The sequence below is a fragment of the Triplophysa rosa genome, linkage group LG8 (assembly GCF_024868665.1).
Source record: "Triplophysa rosa linkage group LG8, Trosa_1v2, whole genome shotgun sequence".
Taxonomy (NCBI): Eukaryota; Metazoa; Chordata; class Actinopteri; order Cypriniformes; family Nemacheilidae; genus Triplophysa; species Triplophysa rosa.
In genome coordinates, this window is record NC_079897.1 from 6,413,224 (window position 1) to 6,425,532 (window position 12,309).

A 12,309-nucleotide genomic window follows, 5' to 3' on the forward strand; every position below is an offset into this window, starting at 1 on the left:
TTTTTAGGTGTGCCATCTGCCACTTTGGGTGGCACCGGCACACCCTGGCACACCCGTGGCTACGCCACTGCCACGAACTGACGTAGATTTGTGGGGGTGTGGTTACACGAGGCGTTTCACGCAGGTCTGGAATGCATATTTTGTTCTGACACTTTAATTTTTGCAATTTTAATTCAATTCAATTTTATTTATATAGCGCTTTTCACAATGTGCATTGTTCCAAAGCAGCTTTACAGGAGCAAATAAGAAAAACACAGAAAGGTAAAACACAGCACAGTGCATGGTGTTTATAGACCAAGCAAGATCATTATAATAAATAATATCTAATAAATAAATGAATAAATAAATAAATAAATGCAGTCTCCCGGTGAGCAAGCCAACACTGCACTGCTCTGCTGTGGCGAGGAACCCAAACTCCAATGCTGAATAATGGAGAAAAAAAAACCTCGGGAGAAACCAGGCTCAGCCGGGAGGGCCAGATCTCCTCTGACGTGTCATAGCTGCACTCAGTGACCCCGACCAAAGCCACCGAGCAACGTCCACGAAGAACAGGGAGAGCCCACGAGCCGCGACCCAGGAAGCCCCACCCGCCAAAACTGTGCAGGTCCAACCCGGTCCCATTCCGTGGTCAACAACAGACAACAGAGGGACAACCAGGGAAAAGTAGTAATGGCATAATTAACTTTATTCCTCTGTTGTCCGACATCAACCACAAAACAAGACCAACCAGACCAGACCCACACAGTCCCAACAAATGAAACGCCCCGAACCACAACCAACAAGCCCCCCCCACTCCCTACAATTTTACGTGTCTAATACATGCATGGGCAACTTATAACACACCAAAGACACAGAAAAACATGTATTCGCGCCATATAACCCCTTTAAGAAAATGCTCCGCTTTTATGTATGGGTGATTAAAAGCAGAACTATGTCACAAAATAAACAATACCAGCCTGCATGCATGTTTATGACTTTCACATGTAAAATGCCACCAGCAAAGACAAATTCATGCAATGCAACTTTCCTCCCAGTACATTGTGCCAGTTTGGCAGAGGCAATACCAGGTCATATTTTTAAGGATGTCAGACATCATTATGACCTCATCTATCTAACTATCTAATTGTTGGTTTAGATAGAGCTGTTTTGAAATATGTAAAAGGACAACCTGGAACAAAGCGATAACATTTTGCCCAGGCACTTAAAGGAATTTAATGGGGTTATATGGCACGAATACGTGTTTTTCTGTGTCTTTGGTGTGTTATAAGTTGCCCATGCATGTACTAGAAACGTAAAATTGCAAAAATGAAAGTGTCGTAACAAAAGATGCGTTCTATCTAAAAGTGAATGCTCACCCAGACCTGCCTGAAACGCCTCGTGTAACCACACCCCCACAAATCTACGTCAGTTCGTGGTATGATTTGACCAAGACCGCCCAAATGTATACGCAAGTAAGGTGCGCGTACCTGTCAGTACAATTGCTTTGGAACCTGATGCTCCAAATATGGTAAGAGGCATTACATTTCCGTCACACGCTTGCAGTATTCGACCAATCACTACGCACTGGTTAACTGGCCAATCATAGGCACCTCGCTTTTCAGAGCGATGAGTTTTGTAAAAAATCTGCGCGTTTCAGAGAGGCAGGGCCAAGAAGAGATACAAATATGCACGGTTTGTGGAAAATACAGCGTTTTTTAACCTTAAATCGTGTTTACACATTGCATTACATCTAAAACAAACGCTAATATTCGTTTTAGCCGTGTCATTTGACCCCTTTAATTTCTTTGTACTGATGAACACAGAGAAAGCTTTCCTGTGGCTCAGTGGTTAGAGCATGGCACTAGCAATGCCAAGATCATGGGCTCAATCCCAGGGGTTTGCACATAGTCAGAAACAAATGTATAATGCAATGTAAATCGCAAAAGCATCTGCCAAATGCATAAATGTAAATGTAATGTAAGATATTTGGAAGAATGCTAAACAGTTCTTGGCCACCAGACTACCATAGTAGAAAAAATGTTTTTGTAAATGTCTTTGTTCTGTTGAACACAAAATAAGATATTTTGAGGAATGTAGGAAAGCAAACAGTTCTGGGGCACTTTTGACCATTGTAATTTTTCAACTATGTTTGGTTAAAAGCATTATTCCAAATATCTTTAGAAATTTATACAGATTTGGAACAACTCGAGGGTGAGTAAATGATGACAGAATTTTTATTTTGGGGTGAACTGTCCCTTTACGTAATGGTACTTTATAGCTCTGTGAGAGATAAAACCCAAAGCCCCATGTACTGGTCTTCTGCACATACACGTGACTGAGAATGCACCAGAGGATTCCCTCCATTGCAATGTGTAGTAAAAAAGCATTGTTTACCAGAGGCCCAATGAGTAAGACAGATGCCATATTTTGTTGTGATAAATAAAAATCTTTTTACTGCTCTACAGAAATTACATAGTGAAACATTTGCCCTCCTCCCGAGGTCTTATAGGAATTGCACAACCCCAGATTCAAAACTGGGCCCCAGGCTTGTCACAGCTGAGGAGACAAATGATTGGAGCTTCATAATCTCTGAAACCAGATTAAAGACTTAATTTTCAGATTTAAGATTAACATGAGTAACATTTGCCTACTAGGCTGGATCTTCAGATGCACATACATCATGTCATGTCATGCCTGTGTGGGTTTGCAGGAGAGATTAAATTTGACGTGAAAGTTGTAGGCCTACGAGCTGGTTAAAAGCACATGTGGAAAACTGAATAAAAACAATTGTTTAATGTATTTAAAATATTAATCAGATATGGATAATAGTTATAAACAGTTTAGCAATATTTGAGCAATTCAATAAATATGTCTGAGATTCATCATTAAACCAAAACTGAACACAAAAATATTGAACACAGTCAAATCTGTGAAAAACAAAAAACACCCTAAAATCCCGTATCACAAAATACACTTAACCTCAGACTCATCAAAGCACACCAGAAAATAAATGCCTTGTCAGCTACATACCATTAGCTAAACTCAAGGTTTGCGCGCGTGTTCCCTGATTATGTTTGTTCTCTCAGTGTTTTCACACTCGGTTTTAGGCGTATTATTCAGCTGTGCAGATACAATTAGTTGATAAGCGCGGTTTCTGAACTTCTGGTCCCTAACGCCATATATAATAACATTACAGCAGCTATTCGTCGTCAAAATCCAAAAGGCAAAAAATGAAAAATCGCACCATTCGTTTCCGAAAACGTTTCCAACAACAAACACGGCGATGGGGGTGAAAGAAGCCGTGAAAGCAAGTGTCAGAGTCCCTATGGTTCTGGCAGCCTTGATGTCTGAGAAGGTAGGTTTCGTTGCGCCTTGAGTCTCTGTTTCGGCGAGATGCTGTCTTCTTTTAGAATGCTGGCGAATTGTGGTAAGCGATATGATATTGATGACAAGTGTACTTCCGAGTAGAGTGAAATCGAAGGCAGGGAAGAGTAAGAGAATGTTCCAAGCCTGGGACGGTAAATCGGTGCTTCCCAATGCGTAATTGCACATTCTGCTGCAAGGATTGTACTCCAATGCAATTTCATTGGTGAAAACCATCGGCGACGTTGCCAGGAAAAAGCTCCCCATCCAAGAAATGACTATTAGTATGAATGTTCTTTTTTTGGTAATGACGGACTCTTTGTGTAGTGGCTTTAAAACGGCGATGCTCCTTTCAATGGTCAAGAGGAAAATGGTTGTAATGGAAACTAAAGTACACCCCGCAAACACAGGCCCTATCAAACTGCATGGATGAAAAGTTGCCTTTTGTGAATTGCGCACCATCCACTCTGGTGCCGACTTCTGGATCATGAGAGATATTTCTGCGTAAACGGAGACGGGTACAACAAAAATTCCCACAGCCAGATCTGCCACAGCCAATGATGCTTTTAAATAACCCTGCGGAGTGTGGAAATGCTTGGTTCCGAAGACAACGGCTAATGTTAGAGCGTTTCCAAAAAGTATGGCAAGCATCAGTAATACCATGAAGACTACTGTAAGTATCTTATTTGTCGTGGTACAGCAACACACACTACAGTTTGCTAGTTCATCTGGCATCCTTGGTCAGCTGCGCTTAAAATCTCTGTCAGTAGCACAATGATATTTCTCTCTTGCGCTGTGAGGCAAGGCACGGCATCCTGTGCATGGTCTCTGTAAAAATTCACCCCTGCCAAGATAAATGAAAGCTTACAAAATTACGCATGGAAACGCCAGAAAATAAAAGTTACTTGCCAAACCAATTACTAGTTATTGATACAGTGTGGTGGCTGAATCGTGATGAGGTACAGTTCATAGACATACCTTAATTAAAGAATCAATTTTCCAACTTGTCGGCGTCTCCTAGCACGGCAGGGAATTTATTGCGTGCCAGTCTGGAAAACGGATATTCTGCGAAATCCTTTAGCAAAATCTTTCTACAATTCAAAAGCAGCCTCATCGAATCAATACATATCAATAGAACTGCATTTGGAGAAATTGTCCTGTGCAAGTGTCTTTCATTCGGGTGAGCGCGCTGTTAAATTGCGCCTGTGAGGAACAGGGGTGCGCGCTGACAGTGATGCCAGTCTGACGCGCACAGCTGCAGGATTTCCCCATGGCTACTGTTTCCTTGATGTACAATTACTATGGATGCCCCCATTGGAAGATATAAAATGATTAATATCAACCAGTAGTTCATTTTTAGACCAATTCAGCTCTTACAATAAGCAAACTCTGGCTTGGCAAAAAACGCTTATGGCAACTCACATTTAAAACAGTGAGAACCAAAATATATTAAATGGATAGTAATAGAACAAAAAAAAAAAACGCGTATTGTAAACAATGTATTTTACCAAGACATCGGCATATATCTGGGTGTTCTTACGGGCAAGCATCTGAGGGCACTAGAGAGTTACACTATGCTCTTCTGTTGAACTGAACGATGTCCAGGAATACATCTGTGATCTGTTTGTCTATTTCCGTTTCTATCTAAAATCAAATATTTTTAAACTGACATCCTTTGCAGAAATAAGAAATAGACTTAATGATCTTATAATAGATCGCCAGTGGTGGTAATGAATGTTTTCTTAACACTACAGGAAAAAACACCTACTGCCCATCAACCAACAATGGCTATACAACAAACAGTTTTGTATTTTTTTGTGGTATCATAGTGTTGGCAGAGAATTAATCACTTAATAACGACTGCTTGTAATACTAGCCATTTATCCTTAACATATCCCCAAAACCCAACAACAGATGCAAAAACTCTGTGCACTTTACAAAGACTGTACATAGTATACCAGTTTATCAGACAGCTGGGGGCGGGGCTGCTTTTACTATTCATTCTAGCAGTTATTTGATTATGATGAGTTACTCACATAACTTAGGCGCGTGCTTGTTCAGTGTCTGGGGCTCATCCTTACAAACATGTAAGTGCATGTTTAGAACAAGAAAGAAAATCGAAAAGGACTAAACGAACAATACACTGCGTTACAGACATGGATCAGTGATGTTGATCTAGATTAGTCCTGCCCATTCTCCCATACTAGCCCCGACCCGCAGTCACGCCGGTGACGCTTACATTCCCTGCTCCAGCCCTCAGCCATATTGAAACTACTCTTTCCTACTTTGGTGGCCCGGGAAGGAAGCCGAGGGAGTCTCTACGGACGCCTTTTAATTCGGAGTTTAACGTATATATTCTGCGCAAGAAAAAAGTTACCGGTGGTTGTTGCTTCGCTTTGACGACTGTTGGTCGGTTGCGTTGAGGTAAGCGCGCTAAGTGCCTGTTTATTAACTTAAGGTTACTAGTCTAGTTGCCGTTGTGTGAGTCAGAGCGAGCTAGTTGTGGTAACGTAACGTTAGCCACTGAACTATGGATCTGGTTTGTTTATGTAGTTTACTTTTATTTAATCGGCTACATTAGTATCAGTAAAATATGTCTGAATAAAATTAAGTTAAAATGCATTTGTCATTTAAAGTAAGAGGACCGCCCGTGTCGTCAAATGATCTCGTTAGCATTTAGCATGCTAGCGTAAGGGGAAACTTTGTCATGACTATCGTAAAACTATCTTGACAGCATGTGGGGTGAGCTGCCTAGGCTTGTTTCTCAAACGTTTCAATTAAATCATATCTAATCCGTCGATACTCCTTTCAGTCGTCGAAAATATCAAGTCCGCTAGTTTAAGTTAACGTTAGTTGTTGAGCGATAACACCATACAGTCACAAAAGTTTACAAAGTTAGCGAGGATGGTGTGTTTTTATTATTTTAATCTTAGAAAACGTTCCGTGGGTTTGTGTTTCAAGTGTTGTCACTTTTCGGTTTGCACATCTGTGTGACAGCTAGTGGTCCGTGAAGACATAAAGCGGATTACCGAAACTTGACATTTGAAAACCAACCAGTCCTGTTTTTTAACAGCACGATGCCAGTCAAACTGTAATAGGAAATTTGAGGAACAGCTTTTTCTTTTGTCATCGTTTTATTAATTTTTATATATTTTATTATAGCTTATTTCTACATGAAGTACAGAAATGGTATTTACAGGAAATTAAGAACTATAAACCAAGAGTCTTAAGGATGCAGTCCAATACTGTCCTGTACTTTGCAGTAATGTAGGTGGTGGTAAAAGTAGCCTAATGTTACTTCTGCTTCCTCTACTAGCCTATGTTTTGGTAACGTTACATTATTATAGATGTGCATGTTGACTCTAATTTTCTTATATAACCCCACAGTTTTGTCAAATTAAGTCCCGAGAGGATTTGTTAGTTTTCACTTCTGTATGCAGCATAGAGCTGAGATGTTAGAGTTGTTTAAATCACACCTGCACTTTTAAAAGCTTATGCAAGCAGTTTTTTCTTTCTTTTTGAATCTGTATTTGTAAACATTGATACATTCATGGATGCATTCGAGTTTGAATTAATGAAACAACTTTTCCAATGGATTTCAACCTGGTTCCTGTATTCATTGTTTTGGACTGCTTCAGTGTAAGAGAGCCCTTGCAAAATACTCATATATTTTCAGAATGAGAGAAACAGATGTTCTTTTGGTACATTCCTTCCTCTCTACCTTGTTTCTTATCGTTTATTGCTGCTGCTTGTCCAACCGTGATATTAGTTGTGACAACCCATCCTAGTTGTAAAGCTCACAGAGAATACAATCTCTTTTCCTTCTGTCAATAAAATAAACTAAAAATGTATTATTGCTTTCGGCTGGAAATTTTTATCTTTAGCAATTTAAAGAATAATAGGTGAGGGTTTTTGTTCTTCCTTCACTGAAGATGATGAGTCAACCATTCTAAACGTATCTTACAGAGCATAATCATGATTTTGTACATCCATCCAAAGAAGCAACCAGTGCTTATGACTGTCACAGTTGACAAAGTATCGCCTTATTGAAATTGTGCTGATGGAGTCATGTCTGACTCTGAAATAATAAAAACTGACATTTGGTCAATCTGCAGCCAAGTCTCGGCAAGACAGGACAGTCACATTTTTATTTGCACAAATGGGACCCTTTGTGCATGGTAGCTCAGTGGGGCACTTAGATCTGGGCACTAGGAGTGTGACGAGATCTCGGGGCACGAGATAATATCCGATGAACACAACACAACGCAATGAATATCCTTACGCAGTTGGCATGATGGAGTGCCGGGCTTAAAAGTGCGACCATTTTAGTTACATATCGTCGCTGTCGGGCGGAAACCTCCTATGTCCAAATTTGGTCAATTTCATATTTTTTCACAGATCGATGCTATTGGTCGGTCCCCATGTGGGTCTGTTATTTTTACAAATTATTAACCAATCTAAAGTGTTGAAAATAGCTTGAGAGCAAATCTGTTAACTCTATTGGACACTTCAACTGTCTGAGAAGTCTCGTTACTCCACCTCTTCTTCACTCCGCGGGAGCCTCTCGGCATTACGTCTCCTGTTTGAAAGTTTTTTAGACAATAACGAGTGAAAATAGTTAGGTTAGATACATCTGAGTAGGCCTGTTTTGTTAAAAATCGATAGCTGTAATGCTTCGGTGCAGAAGGAAGCACGTGAGACACGAAGGTAAGTTTGCGAGCAGATTCTGCTAATTTCCGCCTATTAGACAGCCTAGTCAGCTCATCATTTTTTGTATTACATCACTTATAGTTCTTAATCCTTTAAAATAGAGTTTATGAAGATGTATGTAACCACAGTCGTTAGCTTTGGTTAACTATTGAAGCCTTTTCTCTTGTCAAGAGGCTCAACGCGACCGCCGTCTTTATTTGCGTGCAGATTAATTTCCGCCTATATTAGACAGCCTGTTTAACGTTTTATTTTGGTATTGCATCACTCATAGCTCTAACGTTTAAAATAGAGTTTAGGAAGATGTATGTAACCACAACCATTAGCTTTCATTAGCTCTTAAAGCCTCGTCTCTTGTCAAAAGGCTCAACGCGACTGTAGACTTTGATGAACACTGCTGGCAGCAGCAACATGTGTGTCCGTACCATTCTTATCAATGACAGCGTAATCTCGTATCTCCCTGCTCCCAAGTCATAAACCTTGTATCTCCGATTAAACATAGTTTTGGGGAAATGTTGTGTTAATGTTGGTACACAACAGTATACTGTATGATAGCAATATAAGGTATAATACCAACTTTTACGATACAATGTTTAATAACTCAAAAAATATGCAGTTTTTTTTAATTTCCTGAAATTAAACAGACAGCGACGATATGCTTCCTAAATTTAACCTGTGCGACCTCAAAATATATTTGGGAGAATTTGTGTGAGTGCACATTTTGTTGTGGTGCGACCTGTTTTCTTTACTGTACATAACACTGCACAAAGTATGTGCATGATGTGAGCTACAGTGACCGGCCTGGCCATTCATAGACAAAGGGATGTTCCATCCTGCGTTGCTACTTTCCCACCGTTTTTCTATGTAAACACAGGCTAGACGGACAGGTTTCAACGTTCACACACGCGTCTGCAGCGCCTCGCGCATAAGCACTAGTGTTTACGGTGGTTCGCTCTGCCAGCTGAGCGGACTATACCACAAGTACAGTATAGCAATTTCAAGTTCACATTACTTTATTTTAAATACATTTACAGGCAAACCTCGTCAAAAATGGGTCATCTGTCCCTTACATATGTGCAATGTCAGCAGTAGTTTTAACTGTTTCTCTGAAGGCTGTGAGGGTTCAGTCAGTAGAGGAAAGAGGATTGACAGTATGACATGATCGCCACCTCTGCTAACTTTATAATTGTGAAATAAAAAAACAGTGTAAATGTCACAGTATTCATAAACTTTGAAAAAATATTTTTACTTGGAGGCCGCCATTTTTTTGCGTCAGAATCCGTGATGTCAAATGGTTGCGACCTAAACCTGTTCTCTTTCGCAACAGTGAAGCACACACGTTTTCCATATATAACAGTAAAATATGACACGTAAAACATAAGATCAGATATACAAACACACAGGGGACAGTAGGTGGCGGTATGTCCTCTTGACACAAGCCAGCCTGCCTGCCATAAAAGAAGACGCGTTCAGTATTAGACATCTGTTCAAGGTGAGCCTGCATTAAATCATAGCTTTAAACTACCGCCTTTGAAACATTTAAGACTATTTAAGACATCAGCATCCACCATAATCGTGTACTTTATACATTATGAGAATATACTGATAAACACAATAATAATGCTTGCGGTTTGGTTATTTATTCTGTATTAGAGCATACGTGAATATTAGCCCCCGTCAGCTAATGACCGAGGGAGAGAAGACAATAACGTTAGGCTACTGATGTTGATAAATCAACATCAAAAAGTCAAAATCTGGATAAAATGCATTGTATAATAGCTAAAACATTGTGTATATGATAAATTCGAAATCGATTTTGGTTATTAATATGCATATTTGTGACCCTGGATCACAAAACCAGTCTTAAGTAGCACGGGAACATTTTTAGTAAAAGACAAAAATACATTGTGTGGGTCAAAATTATCGATTTTTCTTTTATGCCAAAAATCATTAGGATATTAAGTAAAGATCATGTTCCATGAAGATATTTTGTAAATTTCCTACCTTAAATATATAAAAACTTTATTTTTGTGAGTGGATGGTCTGCCACAGTGCCCCTGATTAACAACTTCAAAGGCAATTTTCTCAATATTTTGATTTTTTGCGCTCTCAGATTCCAGAGTTTTAAACGGTTGTATCTCAGCAGATATTGTCCTATTCTAACAACTCATATATCTATAGAAAGTTTATTTATTCAGCTTTCAGATTATGTAAAAATCTCAATTTCGAAAAATTGACCCATAAGACTGGTTTTGTTGTCCAGGGTCACATATGTATTAAATCAGTAAAATACTGAATCACATATATTGAATCACAAATCACGAATCACATATGGTTTATTTATCTTAACATGCTGATTATTTATGCATTAATATCATACAGCAATGTAGATACAAGACGTTATGTTTTTTTAGGGCTGTCAAGAACGCGTTAACGCATGCGATTAATTTTTTCAAATTAACGCGTGAAAAATATTTAACGCAATTAACGCAGCATCCGTTTGTTTTGACATTCTTTGTCTAGCGTTACATTATGTAATCACGCTCTTATTCGTGTACAGGCTTTTAAACCACTTAAGCGCGATTTTAAACAGTTGCTTTGACGCGTTCAATGAAGATAGACAGCTTCTAAACTGTGGGACGCGGCAAAACGCAACGCGAGGTCCAGTCTGGTGTAAACAGTCAGGGCTGAAGGCTGCGTCGGTGAATCTCTGTCAGACAGCGCATCCGTGTTAAGTTCTCTTTCGTGCTTGAATGGATAAAACCATACAAGATTATGTCAGAAAGCCCGTTTTGTCTAGCTTTTCTTAAGCAAGACTTCAAAGTGTAAAATAAAATCTTAAATGAATGCAAAGAGTTGTGAAAATGGGAGTGCGGTGACGGTCAGATCTGCGTACTGAGACAGCTCTTAAAGGGGCCACGTTCTTAAACGTGCTGCTGTGACTCCTGTCACTAATGTTAATCAAAGAACAAAATAAAAGAAGAAATCAATGTGATTTTGTAGCTTTAATGAGAATTCTTCTGCATTTAATTTATAATTTAGCATTAAAGACTGTAAAGTGTTTGAGAACTTCCTTCAATTTCTGTATTTTCATGATAGCTCTCAATTATATTGTTGAATGGCTATAATTAATGTTAAAATAATCAATTTAATAGAGACACAGTTACAGTACTAATATCAAAATGTTTTCTTTCATTCATAAAATGACGCTGTTAAAGAAATATGTTGTTTCTACATCAATTTGAAGATTAAATGTGAAATTATTAAAATGTAAAAGTATATTTTAAAATATATTGTTATGTGTGATTAATCGTGATTAATCACAGAAAATGTGTGATTAATCCGATTAATTTTTTTAATCGATTGACAGCATAGTTTTATTATGTGTGACCGGCAGTCGACCGTGAGGGAGCTGCCGGCATTTTACTTTCGTTTTGTTGTTTGTTTATTTTATTAATGTTTTGTTGTTCAACGTTCGCCGGTTCCTCCTCCTTCTTCTTGCTGTGAACATGGTTACACACATACAGTATATATAATATATATATATATATATATATATTATCCTACAGAACCTTATATTTACTGAAGAACTGATTAGTGTGTCGGTGTTTAGTTTGGCTGCCTAGCTGTGCGTGCAACCAGTTTACGTCATCGAAAAAGAACATGGCGGCCACTTTAGGTTAAAATGAGTATTACATTTAGGGTCTTTTTAAGAGCTGAAAATATTTGATGTGTTTCTAACGACAAATGCTAGTAGTGTAAGGCTATTACAACGCATTAAGCCATACATCTCTCTATACACCGGGTTCCCTTTAAGAAAACAAAGCATACATTTTGGGCAATTACTGCCTGTCATTTAAGTTTGTGACAAAACATTTTGCAGTGTTAACATATTGTTTATTACTGCATAATATAACTCATTAAAATATAAATTTTATGATTCATAAAGTTCAAGTTGACTTTATAATGCCTACATTTTTTGCATTTTATGTTAAGGTGAATAAAAGACTATTTTCCCTTATATATTTTAGGAATGTAACGATTACCGGTTTAATGGTTTACCGTGATAATAACGTCCAATGGTTAGTATTACCACGTCATATTTTAATTACCATTAAACCGTACCAGTGTTATGGCTTGAAAAACCCTGTCCAGCATCAAACAAAGTTATCAAGAGTATAACATAGATGATGAAACATGAAACAAGGGTTTTGTTCATTTATGTCAGGAGAGTAAATCAGGAGTCAGGAATATTGACAT

General features: G+C 38.6%; 2 protein-coding genes across 2 annotated transcripts in view; one reads left to right on the plus strand and one right to left on the minus strand.

Moving 5' to 3' along the window:
- Nucleotides 1–3,021: 3,021 nt before the first annotated feature.
- On the minus strand, nucleotides 3,022–4,077 carry LOC130557732 (trace amine-associated receptor 9). Its single transcript, XM_057339741.1, has one exon. The coding sequence runs from the start codon at nucleotides 4,075–4,077 to the stop codon at nucleotides 3,022–3,024; it is 1,056 nt and encodes a 351-aa protein (XP_057195724.1).
- A 1,486-nt stretch (nucleotides 4,078–5,563) lies between these two features.
- Nucleotides 5,564–12,309, plus strand: part of plekhf2 (pleckstrin homology domain containing, family F (with FYVE domain) member 2) — a 39,000-nt gene continuing 32,254 nt past the window's right edge. Inside the window, exon 1 of the mRNA XM_057340776.1 lies at nucleotides 5,564–5,766. The gene's annotated coding sequence lies outside the window, so the exon portion shown is untranslated. The remainder of the gene's footprint in view (nucleotides 5,767–12,309) is intronic.